We start from the raw sequence: 23,636 nt of genomic DNA on the forward strand, positions 1-23,636 counted from the left end.
TATATCTTAGCACAATCAATAATTATTATACCCAAACAAGATACATGTCTAAAATATCACAAATTAAATATTGTATAACTTAACATCCTAACAGTCCTGATCAATCATTTTAAAAATACTCAGTAACGACATTTAGACTGTACAGTCAATTTATAGTATTTGGTATGAAACCTAATCTTCTGTTGTAGTTGAATGTAATGTAGCCATGCGACTGTGACACAATAATGACGATCAAATCCGTTGAATTTTTTATGTTTGTTGATTAAGTCACCTACGTAAATTTTTGTCTCAATCAGGTTTAGAAAGCTCCATCATTGGCAGGCAAATTGAATAATAGAACGATATTTTCCATCCAATTAAGTGTCTAGCTATAAGCCATCAACTTCATTTTTGGTACGAATGACCTAATTAATATTATGTAAAAGACAGACGATTCTGATAAAATTAAAAATAAAATTAAAAAAACACCTTACGTGGGGCTCAGATGGTGCATTATTATATTTTAATGTTGTATTGAAATTGAACGACGAGATTTGTTGAAGTATGAAACTTTAAGGACTAACTATGTAATTTATCCTAAAAAATAACAACATTCTTTAAAAAAAAAAAAAAGGAACGAAGGGTGTAAGACTTGAACTCCAGATCTTTTAAATAAATGTTCAAATTCCAACACTTTATCACCATGGTACACAATTGAGAATTTGTAATTCTAAAGGCTATTAATTATATAATATTTCTTGTATGTTGGGGCTTTATTTTCAGGCTAAAAATTTGAGAAGACAGAGACCTTAAATACCTCCGTCCTAGTGTTGGGCCTACACTTGTAGATCATATTATAGCCTATGTCATTGGTGTAAATCAATATGTCGACTATAATATTTTTTTTGAGAGAAAGTACAATGACAATAAATTTACAAAATTATTTAGATTTTACTTTCACGACCTAGTTCCAAGGATCACCATTAAATTTTGACTGGTATGCATAAGGTGAAGGTTTGACACCGATCCATGTGTCAAATATATAGTGCCAATTGTTAAGTGCATCGTCCTGAATATTAATAAGATTGGGTATTAATATAATTAATTTCACCAATTACAAAAAGGGGAGTAATTTTCACACTCTATTTTTTTATATTCACACTTATTTTTTTGTACTCCATTTTAGTGTCGAAAGTGTATGCATTTGAGACAATAGGATAATTATTTTTTTAGTGACCTCTCATTTTCCACGAAGGAATTTTGATTTTTTGAATTAAATTTTGTAGATAAAGAATTTGATTTAGACAATATTTTGAGAGAAAATTGTAGTTGTATTCAAAAATTTGGATATAGTACTTACTTTTTGGTGAATTTCTTGGATGAAAATTTTGTGCGAGAACTTAATTTTTAGTTTAAATTATTGAGGTATTGTGTAGGGACAAATAAGAATTTGAAAAAATAGTATGGAGGGAATCGAAAATTAAGATAATATGGTGAAAATTTTAAAATTTAAAAAAAATAATGTGACAGGAATTGAAAATAATTAGTGGTATTGTATTTTGCCAATTATAACTATCGTTTACTGAACATTCCGATTAAATTTTTTTTATACGACACGTTGTTAGTATGAAAACGCCAATTTATGGTGTTATCATAACAAATTTGGTTATATTACTGAATTTGTGGTATGATATTTTGTTAATTATAACTATCGTTAATTGAACATTCTGATTGAATTTTTTTATACGACAAGGTTTGGGTATGAAAACGTCAATTTATGGTGTTGTCATAACAAATTTGGTTATATTACTGAATTTGTGGTATTTTAGACATGTGTTATTACGAAATATTTTAATTAATTTCCTTTGGTACAACATATTGTGGTAAGAAAACGTCAATTTATGATATTGTCATAATAATTATGGTTTGTTATATAATTTGTGCTATTTAAATATGTTTTCTTTTGATACAACACATTGTGTTAAGAAAATGACAATTTTAGGTGTTGTCATAATAATTGTGGTTATTTTATAAAATTTGTGGCATTTTACAAATATTTTTGGCTTGAGTATAACAATTGTTGATTCTGGTACGATATATTTTGATTTTGTTACGGAATATCATACGAGTCAAAAAAAATTTGGTTCAATTCATTGTGGTAAGATAATGTCAATTTATGGTGTTGTTATAACATTTGTGGGTAGCATTATTTAATTTTTGATATTGTACGCATATATTTGGTTAGGGTACAAGTGTTATGGATTTCGGTACGAATAATTATGGTTACATAATAACAATATTTTTTAATTATGGGTAACCTGCTAATGACCTATTCAACAGGTAAATTTTAATGTACAAGTCGTAACTAGAATCATAAATATGCATTAAAAAATCAAAAATCGGCATAATGAAAATCACAAATTGTCATAATTTAGACATACGGTATAACTTGTGTACCATAGCTTCCTCCTTGGGGTTGTGCTCATTTAATTGCAACTATAAAAACTTTTTTATTTTATCTTCAGCTATAAAGTCCATAAGATCCGCATCTTATTTTAAATCTTTCGTTGATTTATTTTTTTGCTCTTTGTTGTTTAGAAAATCTGTTTTTTTCTTTTCTTTTTTTTATAGTAAAAACTTTGTATTCTCGAATCCCTGCAGGATCATCGTTCCCCGTTTGTAGCGGGAATAGAAGAAAAAAACAATATGTTGAAAATCGGGCCAGGGATGGAAATAGTACTCTCGGCCTCTCGGCCGCCCCATTGCCAACCCTTTGACGAGGGATTAAATGCAGGTATGGATTGGTTTTGGGTTTGACGCCACGTGGCAATCTTTTTTTAGCAAAACATTTTGACATGTCATCACCAGACACCAGGTCGACCGGTGGAGTGGACCTTAATTGAAGAACAAAAGTGCTACACACATAACGGTTGTGTAAAATATAACACACAATCAATCTCTAGCCATCCGTTGCTGTAATAAATGACCAGGATTCACTCAAACTCTTCTCCATAAAAGTTAAACTTTTCCTTGGAAGAGTTTTTTTAAAATCTAGACTGTCCAAATACATTTGGACGGTCAGAATTACGCACACAACCAACACAACGGTTGTGCAAGTAGCATTTTTGATTGACGAAATTTTGGAGAACTTTAGGGGCCCGATTGGATGTTATATCCATAGGGTGTATTGTGCAATCCGGGTGTATTGGTTTCTAATGGGACAGTTGCTCCACCGTTTGGTATGATTTTTCGCTCCTGTATTCGTTTCTCCCCGTTTTCGTTAATACAGCTCTCATGGTACTAATTTATGGCCACCTCCGGAGGTAGCCATAACTAATCTGGGGCATTACAGGTGAAATCTTGCCAGTTCTGCCCTCCTTAATCCCCCTTTTCATCACCTCTTCACACATGCACACAGAATGAAAAAAATGGAAAATAGAGAGAGAGGAAAAAAATTATGACCGAAGTTGTCATTTACAGTAGAGAGAGAGAAGTATCGAACGTCGCTGTTGCCGTTCGAAATTTGGCCATCGACGGTGTGGATCTGACCATCCACCGTCTTCAAGTTGCCATCGTCGACTCCAACTGGAACAGAGGTGGGTGGGTTTGGAGAGAGAGAGAGAGGGGTGGGTGGCTTTGTAGAAAACTGTGTAATTGGTTGGTTGAAAACCGTGGGTGGGTTTTTGAAATTATTAAAATAATTAAATTATTAGTCAACTAAATTAGTATTGCTTAATTGTGATAAAGTAATTAAATTTTATTGAATTTTGTAATCATATATTTAATCTAATAAATTATCGATTTTAATACTGAGCAAGGGTAAAAGAGTTATTTGTCAGCTTTTTACATCATATACCCTTTTCTATACATCCAATTTATCCTCCATCCAAACCTAGTATTATTTTATCCTCCTTCTCTCATACATCATCCAAACCATCTACTTTTTAATACACTTTCTATAAATGTCACATCAATATGGGTCCTCCTTTCTTAACTAATACCCCTTACTATCTTATCCCCCTTCATAAATAATACACCCAAACCACATACGGCATCCAATCGGGCCGTAGGTGTATAATTAAATTTATACTAAGTTCAGGTGTTAATGGGATACTGCGGTGAAAGTTCAGGGATATTTCTAAATTTTTTCCTAAATACTTACATATGAGAGGATGGAATTGAAATAAAAATGTAATGACCAAATTAGAATTTACGTATTGTCGGGACTAAAAAAAAAACTAAAGTCAAAAATTTACTAACGTGGGAAGAATTAGTATTTGAAAATTCTTATGAAAAAAAAATGAAATTGTTCGTGAAAAATCAAAACGACCGTTAGGAAATCGATGGATTACCGACCAATTACGAAATTTTATGGGGATACTCAAAAAATTATTTAAAAAAATAGTCAACAGTTTAAATCATTTGTGTGAGATTTCGAAGTAGGCCCCAGAATTGGTCGGTGCCCCATCGGTTCCCTAACAGTTGATCCTCGTAATAGAGCAGAGGTAAGGACTCGGCAAAACCCCTCTCTTTCTAAAAAATCCTTTCTAACCTCTTCATCTTCTCCTTCTTCTTGGGGAGGCGATGCTCGCCGCCTAGAGTCCTCAACCACCCCCCCTTCCTCTTTCCTCCTCCTCCTCTCTCTCTCTCTCCCCCTTCTCACCTCTCTGTTTCTCCCTTCTTTTATTCACAAAATGATCGGTGAAGTAACGGGTTTGGTCGACTGCGGTGGCTAGGGTGGCGATGCTGACATTAGGCGTCTCAGGGCTTCTGGCTTTCCCTGATCGTTTATGGGAGTCGATCTAGCGGTCTCTCGGCGGTCGTTGCAGGGGTTTCGGATGCTCTCGACGAAATCGGCTCTGGTATGGTTTCCTTTGTTTTTTCCGTCTTCTCCCTCTCCCCCTCCATTTTTTTCAACCATAATCCCTGAGTTCTGTTGGATCTATTCTTTCCTGGCATCTCTCCCCTCCGCCTACTTTCTCAGCCGTGGTCCTTTCTCTTGCTCGATCTCCGGTACGTTTACTTTTGAGGTTTCGATTTTTGGCCTAATGGCAAGGGAATTGAGCGAGTTGGGCGATTGGGTCGGCGTGGCTCTCGCCGTGGTCACTCTTGGGTGCAACGGTCTCTTGGTTTCTGCAATAGTTGGGTTGTTTAGTGCACTATTTGTTCCTTCGTTTTGGTTAACTAGTGGCGGTTTGAGGGTTGATGGAGGTGGCTATGCGGTGGTGGTGGTGGTCGGCTGTCTAGATTGGTAGGTGGCAGTTTGGGCAGTTATGCTTGAATTTTTTCAATAGTTTAGAGCTGTGTTTTGGGTTTTCTTGAGTGGGTGGGTTAGTGTTTTTTTATGTGCTTATTGTACTCCTATTATTTAGGTATTGTAGGCCCACGAGCGTATTAGACTTTATCCCTCTAAGAGTGTTTGGACTTAGTTTCCAACGGGGTGTAATTTTCAACCCTTGGTTGGAATTCTTTTTCCTTTTTCTCATTAATAAAATGTTATTTTAGTTATTTTACTAATAAAAAAAATAATCGATCCTTGTAGTGTTTTCGATTTTTTTTTGTCATACGTTATAAATCAACGGAAGTTAGTGGGGTGTTAGTATGTTAGTCAACGAGGGATTCAGAGGCACCCTAAACCCCAAACCTTGCTTCTCGTAGGATCCGAACTCAAGTCACCACTGGAGAAAGATATGCGACAACCAACTTCACAAGCTTGGTTGTGTTATCGAATTTAATTATCGTAATTTAATTGTAACGTGGTAAACACGTGTTTCGCATGCAGCATGCTGTTTATTGTCCCCGAAACCACGTCAACATTTCAAAAAACCCCTCTGATTCCTTCCGTGCCGTGTTCCCTCCCAAAGACGTGAGTCATGAATTTAGGGGTTTCCGAACATTCTCGAACGCCTATAAAAAAATACTCCGTATATAAAAAAAAGAGAACATTCTCGAACACATAGCCCTACGCGGACTCACTGTGCTATAAAATCCCACTCCTCTCTTACACCATCAAGCAATTCGCAGACCCTAGATTTATCATACATCCACTTATTTCTGTATCTGTATTCATTCTTTTACTACTCGCCGACGAAACCCTTGAGAGAGAGAGAGAGAGAGAGAGAGAGAGAGAGAGCAATTCGGTTCGATGGCAGGAAAAGGAGAGGGACCGGCGATCGGGATCGATCTCGGCACGACGTACTCCTGCGTGGGAGTATGGCAGCACGATCGCGTAGAGATCATCGCCAACGACCAGGGAAATAGGACGACTCCGTCCTATGTGGCTTTCACCGACACGGAGCGGTTGATCGGAGACGCGGCGAAGAATCAGGTCGCCATGAACCCCATCAACACCGTCTTCGGTACGATTTTTCTCTCTCTTTGATTATGTTTCACTTGTTTGCATGTTTGATATTTGATATTGTGTGCGTGCATAACGGATGGTGTTGGATCTGCTAGTTAGATGTGCTGCTGTTTCAGATCTATCACTTAATTGTGCTGCTTTGTGTTAAAAGACTATATATAATTGGTTTTTTGGTATCTTGCGTTCTTCTTGTTCGAAACTTTATTGCTACTTTGATTTTATCGATGGATCTGTTGTTTGTACAGATCTTTTGTTCTGTTACTTTTAGTTGTTAATGAGATATCTTAGTGCTCTTTTCGATGCTCTCTTTAGTAATGTACGGATTCTTTATTTATTTTTGTGCCTTCGTCTCGGTGTTTTGTTCAAGGTTCTGACATCTGTGTCATGTTATATCTGATGTTGATTATTCAGTGGTTTGGATTCAACATTAGATCCTGTTAGTTTATACGCTTCTAGGTTTTGACACACTCGAGGTCCTTGTAGTTTTTTCATCTCTCTGTTATGTAGAAAGATTTACAGAACCTGGGCATTCATCAGGATGAGAAAATTCTGTCATGTAGCAAGATTAACATGCATAAAACCCTTGCTAGTTATTTATAATCATGATAGAGTAAATAGATTAGTGCCATCTATGATTTATAATGAGAACTATGGGAAATATTTAAGTGCGGATAGTTGGATTTTGAGAGGGAAATTTGGAATATGTTTCATGACGTTGATAACGCATCAAAATGGTTATCTCAAAGGAAAGCAAGATCAACTTGCTAGTTATTTATAATCATGATAGAGTAAATAGATCAGTGCCATCTATGATTTATAACGAGGAACTATGGGAAATATTTAAGAGCGGATAGTTGGATTTTGAGAGGGAAACTTGGAATATGTTTCATGATGTTGATAACGCATCAAAATGGTTATCTCAATGGAAAGCAGCAAGATTATTTTGCTAGAGTACTCCTGCTAAGACGTCGCATTCGGCTCGAAATACTGTATGTTTCTTACACACCCTTTCGATTAATCTCAATTACAGCTACTAATTAGTGTTCAAATTTAAAAAAACTGAAGATCGAGAATCTGTTGTTTGTTGATACGAAAGTGGGCACGACGGCCCAACAAAGACTGACAATTGGGGACTGGGGGAGTATTGTGTTTGAACTGTACACACAAGCGAACTGGGTCTCATTTTTGCCTGATATAGGGTAAGCTAAGTTACTGTCTAGTTAGGTGTTTTGAAGAACTACTTAAACATCTTCGCTGGAGATGCTTATATTTTGAAATTTGCTTTGTTAATTCACTATGTTCTTGCACGCATTTATGATTTTCTTGCAACATGAGTGCACATCTGAATTGAACAATTCTGTGATCAGCAGTTGCATTTGGTTGACTTTGTATTTTTTCTTTTTGCAGTAGTTTTTGTTCTTTTTGTCCTACCTATGCGTTTTTTAGTGGTTTTCTAGGTTTTTGTTTGACCTGAATGAATGATATGTGTCATGCAGATGCTAAGAGGTTGATTGGTAGGAGGTTCAGCGACTCCTCTGTTCAGGGTGACATGAAGTTGTGGCCTTTCAAGGTCATTCCCGGGCCTGGAGACAAGCCCATGATTGTTGTCAGTTACAAGGGTGAGGACAAGCAGTTTGCAGCTGAGGAAATCTCCTCCATGGTTCTCATTAAAATGCGCGAAATTGCTGAGGCATTCCTTGGCTCAAATGTGAAGAATGCCGTGGTCACTGTCCCTGCATACTTCAATGATTCTCAACGCCAGGCAACAAAGGATGCTGGTGTCATTGCCGGTCTCAATGTCATGCGTATCATCAATGAACCCACTGCTGCTGCCATTGCCTATGGTCTTGACAAGAAAGCAACCAGTGTGGGAGAAAAGAACGTTTTAATCTTTGATCTTGGTGGCGGTACCTTTGATGTCTCTCTTCTAACCATTGAAGAGGGTATCTTTGAGGTCAAGGCCACAGCAGGAGACACCCATCTTGGAGGGGAAGACTTTGACAACAGAATGGTGAACCACTTTGTCCAGGAGTTCAAGAGGAAGAACAAGAAGGACATCAGCGGCAACCCAAGATCTCTAAGGAGGTTGAGGACTTCTTGTGAGAGAGCCAAGAGGACTCTTTCCTCCACCGCCCAAACCACCATCGAAATCGATTCCTTGTACGAGGGTATTGATTTCTACTCCACCATTACTCGCGCCAGATTTGAGGAGCTCAACATGGATCTCTTCAGAAAGTGCATGGAGCCAGTTGAAAAATGTTTGAGAGACGCCAAGATGGACAAGAGCACAGTACACGACGTTGTCCTCGTCGGTGGTTCCACCAGGATTCCAAAGGTCCAGCAGCTTTTGCAGGACTTTTTCAACGGCAAGGAGCTATGCAAGAGCATCAACCCCGATGAGGCCGTTGCCTACGGTGCCGCTGTTCAAGCGGCCATCTTGAGTGGGGAGGGTAACGAGAAGGTCCAAGACCTCTTGTTGTTGGATGTCACCCCTCTATCCCTTGGTTTGGAAACCGCCGGAGGTGTCATGACTGTATTGATCCCAAGGAACACAACCATCCCTACCAAGAAAGAACAGGTCTTCTCTACGTACTCCGACAACCAGCCCGGTGTCTTGATCCAGGTCTATGAAGGTGAGAGAACAAGGACAAGGGACAACAATTTACTTGGAAAATTTGAGCTCTCTGGTATTCCCCCGGCTCCAAGGGGTGTTCCTCAGATTACAGTCTGCTTTGACATTGATGCCAATGGCATTCTTAATGTCTCTGCGGAGGATAAGACCACAGGACAGAAGAACAAGATTACCATTACCAACGACAAGGGTAGGCTATCGAAGGAGGAGATAGAGAAGATGGTTCAAGAGGCAGAGAAGTACAAATCGGAGGATGAGGAACACAAGAAAAAGGTGGAGGCAAAGAACGCCTTGGAGAACTACGCGTACAACATGAGGAACACGATCAAGGACGAAAAGATTGGGGAGAAGCTGCCGGCTGCAGACAAGAAGAAGATTGAGGATGCCATCGACGGGGCCATCCACTGGCTGGACAGCAACCAGCTTGCCGAGGCGGACGAATTTGAGGACAAGATGAAGGAGCTAGAGAGCATCTGTAACCCGATCATTGCCAAGATGTACCAGGGTGCAGGTGGTGCCGATATGGGCGGTGCCGGTATGGATGATGACATTCCTGCTGCTGGTGGAAGTGGTGGTGCTGGGCCTAAGATCGAGGAGGTTGATTAAAATGCTGGTGGTTTAATTAGTTTCGTGGTGGTTCTGTTTTCTGCATAATCAGGATGGTGTTTCGGGGATTATGGTTAAGGCTTTGGAAGGATATTGATAGTTGTGTTCAAAGCCTGGATTAATTTTTAAGTTTCTTTATTTTTAAGTTTTCATTTTCGTAAATTCCCTGGTTAGTCTTTTGATAATTATTACTCGTGGGTGTTGTGATTTGTTTGATGAATTACCATGGGGGCTTACGGACCGAAAGTACCTGGTTTGCTATAAGCTTGCAAAATGTTACACACCCGGTAGCAGAGATGCTGTAGGACAATTAGTTTTCATAGCGAGTTATTCTTGCACTTGAAGCTTATTTGGCTGGCCTAATGAGGTGATCAACTATGAACTGGAAACTTGTGCTAGGTTTCAATGGAGAACTAGGTTTTAAGACCTGATTAGTTGTCTTTTTTTTTCTTTTTCTTTTGGTGGTTTCTAAATTTGTGACTGAACCAATAGGCAAAATTAGGGGTTGTTGGGACAAAAAAAGTCAAGTGGCTTATTTTTTTGTCTTTATTCAAATTTTTTTCGTATCACTTGGCTTATCATTATTTTTTTTGGAAATTATTGCATCTTTATGATAAGAGGAATCTAAAAATTAAAAAATTTTGATCGAAATCTAATTTTTTTTAATGAAAACGAAAAATTGGCTTATTGACTTATTTTCGTTTTTATGTAGCTATATTTGGCTCATTTTTTGCGGGAAAACCATTGACTTTTTTAGAAGAACAACTTAGTAATGATTTCATTGATTTGGTGCAGATATAGAAAATAAGCAAATACTGCAAGTGTTAGTACAAAACTTCCCCTTATTGTAACCCAAACTAAATTATATTTTGTTAGCCAAACTAAATTTCCCCTTAAGGGTGTTTCTACTAACAAAAATCACAAAAAACTTGACCCATTTTTCCATTTCGTTTCCACTAACTAAAAATCCTTCGGCATTTTTACATTTTGTTTCCACTAACAAAAAATTTGTTAACAAATATTGTTTTTGTCACAGTAACTCTATTCACAAATCATCAATAATTTATTTACTACCGGAAACAGTATGACATTTCACAACTTATTTACTACCGGAATCACCTTACAATTTCTTAATCACAAATAAAAATCTACAAATTTTATACTACCGGAAACACCCCTTATTGTAACCCAAACTAAACTTCCACCGACTATAAGACCCAAATTAGATTACCCTTCGCTTGTAGATTACTCTATGCTTGTTCTTTATATGCTTGTAAAAAAAAGGGAAAAGAAATGAAGTGGCGAAACAAAAGGAGGGATGAGTGAGTGAGTTCATGATCCAAAAATTGGAAAGGAAAGAAAAGAAGAGAAGAGAAGACCAAATCAAAGTTTACTCCCCCAAGAAATTTTAGTACTCCTATTATATACGGAGGAGGAGTATAACAAAGACGCCAACCTTGATCGGACCACTTATCAATGCCATCTACCAAACAAACCTCCACCGGCACTTCCCAATGCAAAAAAGACAAACTCTACACATCATTATTACCGGAGTACTTGTTTGACTCGAGCATGTTCCACTTTTAAAAAAAAGTAACTTTTTTAAAAAGAAGACAATTTCAAGCTTAAAAATTATGTGTTTAGATAAATAATTTTTCTACCAATATGAATCTTGTTTGATAAATCTCATTGAGATTTTTTAAACTGTATAAAAAAAAATTGAAAAATTATTTTTTATTTTTATTATATTTAAATTTAAAATTACTTTTTTTTAAAAAAATTACTTTTTGAAAAAAGCGGAACGGAACCCCCCTTTCTCTCTCTCCACCTCCATAATAAAATCAACAATTAACCGAATGCTTTACATCTCCTCTCTCAAAACATGTGTAACATGTTCCTTCACGGGCCCACTGGTGTGGAAATTTGGTCCTATCATATATATTATATACGCACTCCTTTGGAAATTTGGTCCTATCATATCAAAGACCCCTTTTGTTATTCTTTGTGAACTAATTAGTCATCACTCTATGAGCTTCCATTAATATTTTCAAATGTAAATAAAATCCACATTCGAAGCAAATGCAGTTTCTACTTTTCTTCTTAGGCTGGAGTTGTCGAGTAAAACCAAATTACACTCCAAAGTTGGTCTCGTGAGTTGTACATATTTTTTTTGAAATTTTTTTAAAATGACACCTGAACTTTCACCAAAATATTATATAAAGACTTGAACTTAAATTTATTTTAATTAAGCACCTATACTTAAAAAACCTCCAAATTTAGGCACATGCCATTTTCTTCTGTCCATTTTGTCCACAAAAGTGCTGACGTGACATCTTTTACACGTTAACTGACCCAGCTGGACATGGTATGAAGTCCAAGGGATGCACACAATCAAAATCCCTCCATTTACTTCAGCAATCCCAGCCACATATCCTTCGCCCACCACCACACTACAACCGTTTCTCTCTCCTCCCCCCCCCCCCCCGCTTCCCCGATTCTCGTCCTCACCCACGGGTGAATCCTTAATCAATTTTTTGAAGACTTTTTGTTAAAGGAGAGAGAGAGAGCGCATCACCGGGGACATAAAATCAATCACGGATTGCGCATTCAGATCGGTGGGAGAACGCCGGGGCAAGGCGGGAGGCGATGGCGGAGTGGTACATGGGATCGTGAAATGCTTCCATGTTGGTCATCATCTGCCAGAGCCTTCTTGCCTTCGCATCGGTGAAGGCTTTTTCAGTGGGGCTTATGGTGGCCGCCGGTGGCGCATGGGTGGAGTCTGATTGATCGGATGGATACAAGGCTAACGGCTAAAAGCATGGTAATGGGAATAAAATAAAGGGAAAATTTTTCTCAGGTCCACTATACCACGTTCCAAATCCACTAAGTCCACTTTTAAATTCTATAACCTTTTAAGTCCACTAACCTATTAATAAAGATATAATAACCCTGGTTAGTCTAATATATTCTTGCTTTCAAAAAATCTTTTATTCCTTTTTTCCTCCATTCCCTTTTTTTTTTTCATTTTTTCTTCCATTTCCGTTTTTTTTCTCGGATTCCTCCATTCAAACAGACATCCCATTATAAAACCCATCCCCCTCCCCCCTTACCCCACCCTCCCTCCTTTTCCAAAAGAACAAAACTCGGCAGAAACCCAGACGAACAAAACTGGGCAAAAACCATGGAACGATTTCCCATTAGAAACAACAGATGAACTTCTTTGTCGTCGCCTTCTTGGTAGTCGGCAATCTTCGTCCTCGTCGGGCTTCTTCAGCGTCAACCCTTCTTCGTCGTCGGCCTTCTCCCACGTATGTCTCCTTTCACCCACATTCGTCTCCGTCGCCTTTGATTCGCCGTCGCTTCAGTCGGAAGCCGTCGCCGTTCTTCGCCTTCGTTTCTCCATCGCCTTCGTCAGATCCTACATTGCAATCGAAGGGAAAGAAGTTACGAGATCTCCTCTTTTTTTCTTTTTCTTTTTTGAGTTAGAAAGGACAAAATCTCATGTATAATATTATAAGGTTATATGTTTATTTTTTGTCACACGTATTACGTTTTTTTGTGTGTATTTATTTATGTGGCAAAGTAATCGAAACACATATAAGGTTCTTTGTTTGTTTTTTCATTGTAAACATATATAAGATTATTTATATGTTCTTGCATTGTAATAAAAAAGATTTCAGAAGCTAATACATATACGGTTATCAGAAGCAAGTCAATGAGGCCGCTGCGCGGACCAATTCAATAAAGTATATAACGTTATATAACGTTATATATGTACAATGACGTTATATTGACATTATATAAGGTTAAACCTAAACAACCAAAATCATTTTAGGTTTGCATCCTTAATATCGTTATATGTGGTCTTCTGTCATGAGTGAATGAGTATATAACGTTAAATGCGAGCTGATAAATGAGTATATAACGTAAAATGTAAGTATTTCACGTTAAATGTGAACTGATGAACGAGTATATAACGTTATATACAGTGTATCAGAAAATGAGAATCTTTTGTCGCTCTATTAAAGCCGCTGCGCGGACTAATTCAATAAAGTATATAACCTTATATAACGTTATATATGTACAATGACGTTATATTGACATTATATAAGGTTAAACCTAAACAACCAAAATCATTTTAGGTTTGCATCCTTAATATCGTTATATGTGGTCTTCTGTCATAAGTGAATAAGTATATAACGTTAAATGCGAGCTGATAAATGAGTATATAACGTAAAATGTAAGTATTTCACGTTAAATGTGAATTGATGAATGAGTATATAACGTTATATACTGTGTATCAGAAAATGAGAATCTTCTGTCGCTCTATTGAGGCCGCTGCGCGGACTAATTCAATAAAGTATATAACCTTATATAACGTTATATATGTACAATGACGTTATATTGACATTATATAAGGTTAAACCTAAACAACCAAAATCATTTTAGGTTTGCATCCTTAATATCGTTATATGTGGTCTTATGTCATGAGTGAATGAGTATAAAACGCTAAATGCGAGCTGATGAATGAGTATATAACGTAAAATGTAAGTATTTCACGTTAAATGTGAACTGATGAATGAGTATATAACGTTATATACAGTGTATCAGAAAAGGAGAATCTTCTGTCGCTCTATTCCAACGTAACTGCTAGGATGTCAAACGTAGAACGGATAATGGGCTAAAAATATGGGATTTGAATGGAAAGGGTAATCTTCTCTCTCTCTCGTTCTCTCGTTTGGACTCTGTTTCCCTTCTGGATATGGAAACAACGTGAATATGAGAGATTTTATAGGAGTGGGATATGGGAGATTTTATAGGAGTGAGATATATCAGATTAACAATTTTTAAAGGTAAGGGCATTTTGATCCTGAACTAATTTCTTTTTTAATTGAATTGGACTTAAGGCCTCACCAAAACCTAATTAGTGAACTAGAGGGATTATGAAATTTAGAAGTGAATTTAGTGGGTTACAAATATGCTATAGTGGACTTCTCAACAATTTTTTATAAAATAAACTCCCAGTGGTGGATAGCATGGCCATGGGAGGGTGGTTGCTGTAAAAGGTAAAAAATAGAAAAACGGGACGAGGGGGTTTGTAAATTCATTTGCAATCTTCTACTGTTACATCATTTAGTTTGTTAAATATACAGCTTGCGCCGACGTATTATCCGAGAGAGAGAGAGAGAGAGAGAGAGAGAGAGAGAGAGAGAGAGAGAGAGATACAGTGGTCGATCAGTGCTTGGTGGGTATTAGGGAGAATAAGGTTTTGATTTGTGGAGAAGAGGATTTTGATTGTCTGCAACTTTTTTGGGCTGCTGTTGTGTGGCAATGGGCATTTAATGGAGAGAAAAGCCATGTCAACATAAATTGGACGGAAGAAAACGGCAGGTGTCTAAATTTAGAAATTTTGTAAGTATATGTATTTAATTGAAATAAATTTAAGTTCAGGTGTTTATGTGATATTTGGGTGAAAGTACAGATGCTATTTTGAAAATTTTTCTTTTGTTTTTTTCAATTCCTTTGGTTAAGATGCCAATGAAACTGTCGGATTAACTTAAATTAAAAAGGCAATGGAAGTGTACGAATCAAAACTATGAGGATCAAAGTGCAATCTCCCAAAATTACAAAGACCAATAATGTAAGCTTGGTTTGTGAAATATGCAAGTCAATCTCTAGCTTTCAAACTTGAGCTTAAGCTGGTGAATTTTGAACTATCAATCCTAAGCTTATGCTTGTGATGTTTCAAAACAAAAGTTGGGAAAAAAAAATTACTACCTAGACAAAATTTGTGAATGTGCTGGTGATTGGTGAGAAGATAAAAGAGAATATCTTACATATTTGGGACATGGATTGATTTACCTATTTTTTGTAATATTTACGGAATAATCTCTTTGTTACAAATTCATCAAGTCAAACACTCATATGTCCAGGCTTGTTTTGAATTCAGTCACATCACATGTGGGCCCATACACGTTGAAGGTGTGTATTGTGAGCGGATGCCACGTGTGATGTTAGTGAGTTTATGTATATGTGTGTGTAATCGTAACTAAACTCGTTTAGTTCCTTCACTGGCCCATTGATGTGGAAATTTGCTCCAACCATAGATACATGTTACTCCTACAGTAGAGTAATATGCAGAGGATCATATCAAGGGCCCGTTTTTTCTTGATGATATCATATCGACATAACTCTAGTGGTGCCCATCAATTAACTAACTGAAAATTTAATTACTCAGAGACCAGTAGGTGTGCCTTCCTCAGACACATAATCTACACATCTACAGGATTCTACTCAGACCGGTCAAAGCCTATTAAGCCATCCAACTGAAGAAAACTAATAAGTCAAATCAATTTAATTTGGCTTTTTGGCTGAACAAGCCAGTAATCTGATTTAATTTAATTTTTTTTATGACAAACCCGGCTACATCATTTGAAAACACCCGTTCGGTCCATTTAGTTTTTAGCAAGATTTCACTTCCTCAGATTCAATTTCATCACTTTAAGTTCGGACTTCCTTTTCCACTACAACGCAGACGTCACCAGCTTCAAATGAAAAGAAATCCACATTCGAAGCGAGAACAATCGCGGTCAAAACTAAAGACTGAGATGAAAATATAGAGACCAATGCAGTTTCTACTTTTCTTCTTTGGCCGGAGTTGTCGAGTCAAACCAAATTACACTACAAAGTTGGTCGCATGAGTTGCACATGTTCCCTTTTTTTTTGGTGTGGTTAAAATGCCGACGAAACAAGTCGGATTAACTTACACTAAAATGGACATGAAAGTGTAAGAATGCAAACTACAAGGGCCAAAGTAAAGTCTCCCAAAACCACAAGGACTGACGGTGTAGTTTACCGTAGTAGTACTAATTTACAGAAGAGAGCTACAACTTTCAACAAATTGTCTCCTTCTGAGGGAGGCTCGGCGAGGAATAAGAAAATCAAACAGACACACATTTGCAAACACTTTCCCCAGAGCAACCCATGTTCTAGTCCAACACTACAGTTGCAAGTTTGGAGGACAGAATGTAAATTTGTTGGCAATATGTCTACGCTGGTTCAAATCCAGCTCGGCCTAATGTGGAAGACAACAAGCATGACTATTCGGACAACAAAAATGATACTCACGCAATAATCCAAACACAATCTCTCACATACATGTGAGATCTACACACACTGTGTGTGGGTCCCACATGTATGTGAGAGGTTGTGTTTAGATTGTTGTGTGTGTAGCATTGTTGTTCGGACAATAAACAGAGTCTGAGGGTACGATACATATAATGATATAAAGAAGAAATCTGAGGGTACGATACATATAATGATAAACAGAGTCTGAGGGTACGATACATATAATGACATAAAGAAGAAATCTACCACCAGAACACACAAAAAAGGAGTGCTGCAATATTTCATCAACTGTTTTGTCCATTTCTACCAGAAGAAGAAACATAAAAGGAAATCCGAGGAAAACAAGATTCAGATACCAAATACACAGAAAATAAAATTAGTTAACATTATGGGTACTGACTTGAACAAGCAATTGAAAATATCCCCAAAAAAAAAAAAAGAAAAAAAAAGTCAACCAAATGCATGGGAACAAAAACCATAGCAATTAGTGACCCAATATTCAAAATGGCAAATGTGACACTCACATTTTGCTTCATGGATTGCACTGTTTGAAACAAGGTTAGTGAAACAAATGAAGCACTACCGACTTCTACCATGCTAAAAGTTCCATAGGATTACCCCCATCAGGTCAGGGTAAGATCATTGCTCCCAATATGAGGGCGAAGGCAGACGCGAACCTCGTGCTCTTCTGGCCCCTCGCGAAGTTTTGGCACTATGATCTCAAGAACTGTTCCGGGCCCATCGTAATATGCTTCTATATTAGCATCTTCGGGAATTCTGGTTGATAGTGGAATCTCCCTCACAAATTCCCCCGGAGGACAGTGCTCCGAAGACGGATCTGTGAGCTTGAACGTCCGATCGTGTCTCTTGATGTACGGCATGCGAGAAGTGCTTACACAAGACACCTTAATGATCCCATAAGTGAGGGTGTTCCTCCAAGAAACTTTCACCCTTTGAAGATCCACAAATGGCAAGCTGATTATAATCAAATAACCCTCATCATCTTCGTAAATGGTTTTTGCAGCTGTTACAGGCCCATAAACATTCCTCATAACCCCACTGAAGTCATTCAACCAATGTGGCTCGTTCGGGTGAATTTCCATGCCTTGAACATGATCAGAAGGAGGATTAACGGTCAAGTAACAATCATCACCATTTCCGTGTGGAAAAAAGTCCTTCCGTTTCTTGCTAAGATCCGATAGGTCCATTGTATCACCATTTCTGTGGTTAGATGGTTGAGTTGACAGATTCAGTCCAGACCCATTGAGCAATTTCTTGGGGTTGGGATTTGGATCTCTCTTGATCGGAGGAGGTGGTCTCTCAAGCTCAAAATCTGTATTTGGGAGGTTTCTCCACGAACCAAAATTGCTAGCATCAGGCGGTATAGAGAAATTCAAATCCCGTCCAGTGAGTTCAATCCACCTTTTCCGCTCATCTTCGTCAAGACCCATGAGACTAGGGGAGGACACAACTTCGATTCCATGAACACATTGGGGATTTGAAAGACCCCTATAATGCTTCCTTTGCATCCTATGAGATCGAACAAACCCCTTATCAACACTAAACGGAAAGGGTCGCTCCCCTTGACGAGAATGGCCATTCATGTAACTCCTCAGCTGCATCTTACCTAACGCATTCTCAGGTCTTTCTTTGAAAACCCACATATACATATTCTCCATATCATGCTGGACCATGAAAACATCGAGCTGAAGATCAGATTTATCATACCCAGAAACTCCGTTACTGTCCCAAACAACTTTGGCCTTAGATTTCTCATTCAAAACAGGCTTGAAGTAAAAACTAAAGAAAAACCAAGCACCCCAGATACTATCTACCCGTTTAGCGATTTTCCGTCCAACCTTGGGGACGCCGAGAAAACTCTCGGTCTCATAGACTTGGGGACCAAGCCCAACGTCAAGCATATCACATGGGTCTGAGCTCCACGGTTGCAGAGGTGGGCTCCGGTCTCCTGAGAGGGGTAGATTGATATCTGGGGGACAGGTGAGAATGCCTCGATTCATTTCGAGGTCCAATTCATCGTGTGACGAAGAGGCACTGGAATCCATGGACAAGAGGGTGAACGGCGGGTGATGATTCTCGATTGACAGGGCTGTGATTAAGGAATCTCCCATCTCAATTGACCTCCTCCCTTGGTCTTAGGGGCAAATTCACTTCTTGGTTTGAAACTTTCATCCCATAAAATCAATTCAACAGATAACAACCTTACAACCACCACTATCCATACATCAATCCCCAAAAGGAATCCCCACCCCCATCAAGATCCCAGATTTATTTATCACCATACTATTTCCCACAACAAACCCACATTAAAACCAGAATATTTGACAAACAACAATGTTATTCAAGTGTGAAAAGAGAGAAAATATAATCAGATCTTGCTACTATTAGTCAAGGAAAATAAAACTAGACTAAAGAACCACCCCCCAAAAATTAAATATAGAAAGAAAGAAAATTTAGCTAGAGGAGGAGTTTTATATAAAGAAATCAAGAAAATCAAGAAACAAAAAGAGAGAGGAAATTATCAAACCCTAACCCAGGAATATCCTTATATCTTCCAAATACCAGAAAACCCTTCTAGCATTTGTCATATTACTACAACTACAAGAAGAGAGAAAAAAAAAATTTAAAAAAAATTAAATGAGATATGTATGTAAAGATGGATATTACCAATCTATGAAGCCAAGGCCTAGAAAGAGGACCAAATCTGATGAGGGGATTCTAGAGGAGCACCTTTTGGGATAAGCTTCGACACCCAAGAACCCAGAGAGATTTGGATAATGAGAGGAATCGATAGTCTTTACAATCCTCATCTTTCACACACACATTCACACACACTCTCTTTTACTCTGTCAAAAGAGGCAGGTAGAGATAGAGAGAGGGAGAGAGAGAGAGACGCGTTTTGGATTCCGTTTAAGTAACCGTCCAGAGAGGCGTTACCTTGCGGTGTAGTAAGCCTGCACGGGGTAACACCATCCTCTCGTTTGGGCGCGCTTGGGTAACGGCGACGGTGCACTTTGTTTTTTCTCTATAATTCTCTTCCTTCAATTTTTCATTTAAGGGCAAATTATAGTTACGCCCCTCTAACTAACCCTCACGTACACTTACCTCCCCATAACTTTTTTTTTTGGCACTTAACCCCCTCAAGCTAACTGAAATTCAAACGGTCATAATTTCAAACGGCCATAACTTCTTCGTCCAAAATCGAAAATATGCAAATTATATATCGATTTCGAGGTCTTGAAGTCAGCTTTCTAATGACACCAAAATCACATCACGATTCAAAGCACATAGAAAGTTATGATCAAAAAAAAGTTACAGGGGATAAGTGTACACGAGGATTAGTTAGAGGGGGGTAACTATAATTTTCCCTTCATTTTATATACTCTCTCTCTCTCTGGCTGTCGGTCCTCTTTTACTTTTTGTCATTCAAATAATTTTATATATGTTACAATTTATAATATTTTTAATAATTTCGAAAATTTTATTTTAAAAAATAATTAAAATTTATTAAACAAAATTTATATTTAATATAAAAATATTATAAACTGGAGTAAAAGATATAGTCAATTTTTTGAAAAGTCCCAACTATTCACTCCGTCCCATTTTGTCTCTTTTATATCTTTTACTGGAGATTTTGAAAAATATGCAATATAAACTTTATTTGATAGATCTCGATTAGTTTTGTAATACAAAGTTTTAAAAATTATGAAAAATATTATAAATTAAAAAATATAAACAATTCAAAAATGACACGCAATTCAAAAATGGATAATAGAAATAGAACGGAGGTAGTAAAAAGCATAACCAACAATTTAGGATGGTGGGAATGTATGAAAGTGCATGTAAAATGCCCGTCATCCCCATAAAGAAATAGTGGCCCGCCACCCTACACCTCTATTTATAGTGGATCTCACCTCACCTTCGTCGAGGTCAAAGCTAGAGTGCTACCACGGTGCTTGAAATTTGTTTGGCACTAATGATGACCTTGACCCTGGGCCTTATTTCTCTTCCTTCTTTGGAGGTTGATGTGCATCCTGGGAGAAGAGTAGGAATGTAGCGTGCACATTTATTTTCCCCTTTTTTAATGTGATTTTTTATTTTCATAAATAAGCAATTTCAACCAGATCATACAAGGATTATTTCCTGTATTTCAAATATTGTCCCTCAAAGTGGTCAAAAAGTGGATATGTAATCTAAAAGGTAAATTTCAAAAATAATAATGTGCCAGCAACGTTACTCTGATAAGTAAGCCGAAAATGAGATACCTATAATCCTACAATATATGTCAATTTAAATGGTATTTTTGCTTTTAAAAGCTTTCAAGGCTTATTCGTGACACTATTCTCAAAGTTCTAATTTTTCATGTCACTTAAAGCAAAAACTATAACAAATAAATTTGAATTTTCTATCTCCTCTCTTCCATTGGAGTTCGTTTAATTAGATACATGTGATTTAAGACCATGGAGATTAGATATGTGTCATTTATCAGCTGTTATTTGATAGAATAAAAGAATTTAGATTCATACTTATCTTTTGAATATAATACTATTTACATAAGTTAATCTATACTCTCAAAATTAAAAAAAAGAAGAAGAGAGGCTCTTTTGCTCTCAGAAATTCTCAAAATGACATGTGGTGGTGTGGTACTATATACAATTAAAATTTAAACTTTTAACACCAATTACTTTATGCAAAAGTACAAAACAAAAACTAAAAAAAATTCTCTCTCTCTCTCTCTCTCTCTCTCTCTCTCTCTCTCTCTCTCTCTCTCTCTCTCTCTCTCTCTCTCTCTCTCTCCCTTTTATTAAAATTCATTTAGTTAGATGCTTACCATTTAAAAACCATCCAAATTGGACAAGGATCGGTTATTGGCTACTAGATTAGATAAAGAGAAATGAATTTTAAAATCATCATCTTCATCGTATGAAAACAAGCGGCCTGCCGATGCACATGCATTGATTTTCATAGTTTAAGGAGATTGGTTAAGCATCCTTTATTACTACTCCTACTATTGGATAGAATAAAAAATTAAAATCGTACAAATCACATGTAGTAACAAATTGTGTCCCCGTGCGATGCATGAGGAGCGATAGCATAATTTTGAAGCTAGCACAATTATGTAAAATTAACTTAAAACTTAAACGGAGTACAAGATTTCTATCGTTGATTGTCAAAAAGCATTCATTTCAAAATCAATTGGCTATGAGAGAAGAGGGCCACCAAAGCTCCTGTACAAGTTTTCGAGTTGATAATTAACCGATGTGTGCCATTGTTACATATTAGAGACTTTGTAGGACCGTAGAATTCCTTTCGACTCATCTATAGGGACCAAGAGACTGTTGTTTTCCAGACACACTAGATAGTGTAGACCATGTCGTGCTACTTATATGGGCCTCATCCTGAGCCGATCCGATCCGTCGTCAGATTTTCAGCACCTCTGGTTCTGTAATGGATGATGCTCTGGTTATTGTTGTTGTCCAAACTAATTGAAGAAAAAAGTACTATTTATAAATTGTAAGCATTTTTTTTCCACGGAAATTGTAAGCATGAAATAAGCTGAAAATGGATTAAAAAAAAGGAACAAATTAAAGCAATTAAACAGAGCAAAACAGTTTACCCAAAAAAAAAAAGAAAACAGAGCAAAACAGATTGCGATCGAACTGTAAGTTCTTCCACATAATCGGGCTTAGGCCCACTTAGGCCCATTTGGGACTTTTATTCGGGCTTCATGTCTTGGGCTATAACCAAGTGAAATCCAATGTTCAAAGAAAGAGAAATGCAGAGTCAGGATTTGAGCTGGCTTGCACCGTCCGATTGAGCCTTCTGTGAGCCTTTTCAAGCCACAAAAATAATTTGAACTATTCGATGTTTAGATCTTATTGAGAACATCAGTCCTATCAAAAATCATTTTGATCAGCCATTAATCGAAATTATTTCAGAATCTATTTGTCTGGAGACAAAATATTTGAACACATTGGATAAGAACCCATTCACCACTAGATTGACACCCTATATATTTTTTTTTATGTTTGCAAGTGTTTAAGACCCAACTAGGGCAACTCCTGCCGACAAAATGGTTTTTCGCATTCTTCGATAAGATGTGGTAAATCCTATGAACTCTGTGGAACTATGAAAAATTAATGTCGGTTAGCCTTAGAAATACCCTGAGAGAGAGAGAGAGAGAGAGAGAGAGAGAGAGAGAGAGAGAGAGAAGCACAAAACCACGGTTTGCCCGAGAAAGTGTGGCGACTGCAACTTCTGAAGTAGTCCTTTCACCAGATATAGTTTGCAGCCGCCAAAAGTTTTATGCCGTCGCTATTTGGCCTCTGCTTCAGAACTACGCCCACTAGATCTTTTTCCTCCCCGCAATAATAACTTCATATGGCCGCGAGATTTTGTGATGGCCGCGGAGTCTTTTCGATCGGCAAGAATAAGCATCACAGTGTTCGATCTGGATCTGGATCCGGACTCTGACTCTTTTGTTTACACTTGCCCAACAAGTTTATAACTCTATAAGATAGAGTCTGAACCTTTATTTAATACGGATTCAGGTAATTTTTCTTTGATTAGTATCTCTTAAACTCGATACATAGGAGCTCTCACACTCAAATTAATATGCATTTCAGTCCTCGTCGATCATACAACTTGGGGCCATACATTACCAAACACTAGCTTGAGATCGAGCATCGTATATAGTATATACCATAGAGAACTCGCGAGGAAAACACACAGAGAGTACACATAGCCTTAAAACCCTTTAGAGTTCTTGGAAGTGTTGGGATTTTCGTGCATTTTATTCATAAAGGTCGGAAATCAAGCTCAAGTTGCATACTTAGCAGCTGAGGAAAGCAAGGTAAAACGTTCACGTAGTCCATGAACTAGCCATAATTTGTGTCGCTTTTCTAACAG

At 37.5% G+C, this 23,636-nt stretch overlaps 2 protein-coding genes across 2 annotated transcripts; one reads left to right on the top strand and one right to left on the bottom strand.

Annotated features, from left to right (window-relative positions):
• Window positions 1-5,844: 5,844 nt before the first annotated feature.
• Window positions 5,845-9,824, top strand: LOC131322007 (heat shock cognate 70 kDa protein 2-like). The gene is made up of 2 exons (XM_058353089.1): window positions 5,845-6,338; window positions 7,837-9,824. Exons 1-2 carry the CDS (start codon window positions 6,125-6,127, stop codon window positions 9,576-9,578), a joined length of 1,956 nt encoding a protein of 651 aa, XP_058209072.1. The 5' UTR covers window positions 5,845-6,124; the 3' UTR covers window positions 9,579-9,824.
• A 7,151-nt stretch (window positions 9,825-16,975) lies between these two features.
• Window positions 16,976-19,619, bottom strand: LOC131322008 (uncharacterized). The gene has a single exon (XM_058353090.1). It carries the CDS (start codon window positions 18,836-18,838, stop codon window positions 17,330-17,332), a length of 1,509 nt encoding a protein of 502 aa, XP_058209073.1. The 5' UTR covers window positions 18,839-19,619; the 3' UTR covers window positions 16,976-17,329.
• Between the last annotated feature and the right edge of the window lie 4,017 nt (window positions 19,620-23,636).

This window comes from Rhododendron vialii, chromosome 4a (assembly GCF_030253575.1).
Source record: "Rhododendron vialii isolate Sample 1 chromosome 4a, ASM3025357v1".
Lineage (NCBI taxonomy): Eukaryota > Viridiplantae > Streptophyta > Magnoliopsida > Ericales > Ericaceae > Rhododendron > Rhododendron vialii.

Bases quoted from the DNA above. Each gene is read 5' to 3' on its own strand.
- LOC131322007 (XM_058353089.1), top strand. From the start codon at position 6,125: ATGGCAGGAAAAGGAGAGGGACCGGCGATCGGGATCGATCTCGGCACG. The intron at 6,339-7,836 runs GTACGATTTTTC...TGTGTCATGCAG, and splicing joins CCCCATCAACACCGTCTTCG to ATGCTAAGAGGTTGATTGGT.
- LOC131322008 (XM_058353090.1), bottom strand. From the start codon at position 18,838: ATGGGAGATTCCTTAATCACAGCCCTGTCAATCGAGAATCATCACCCG.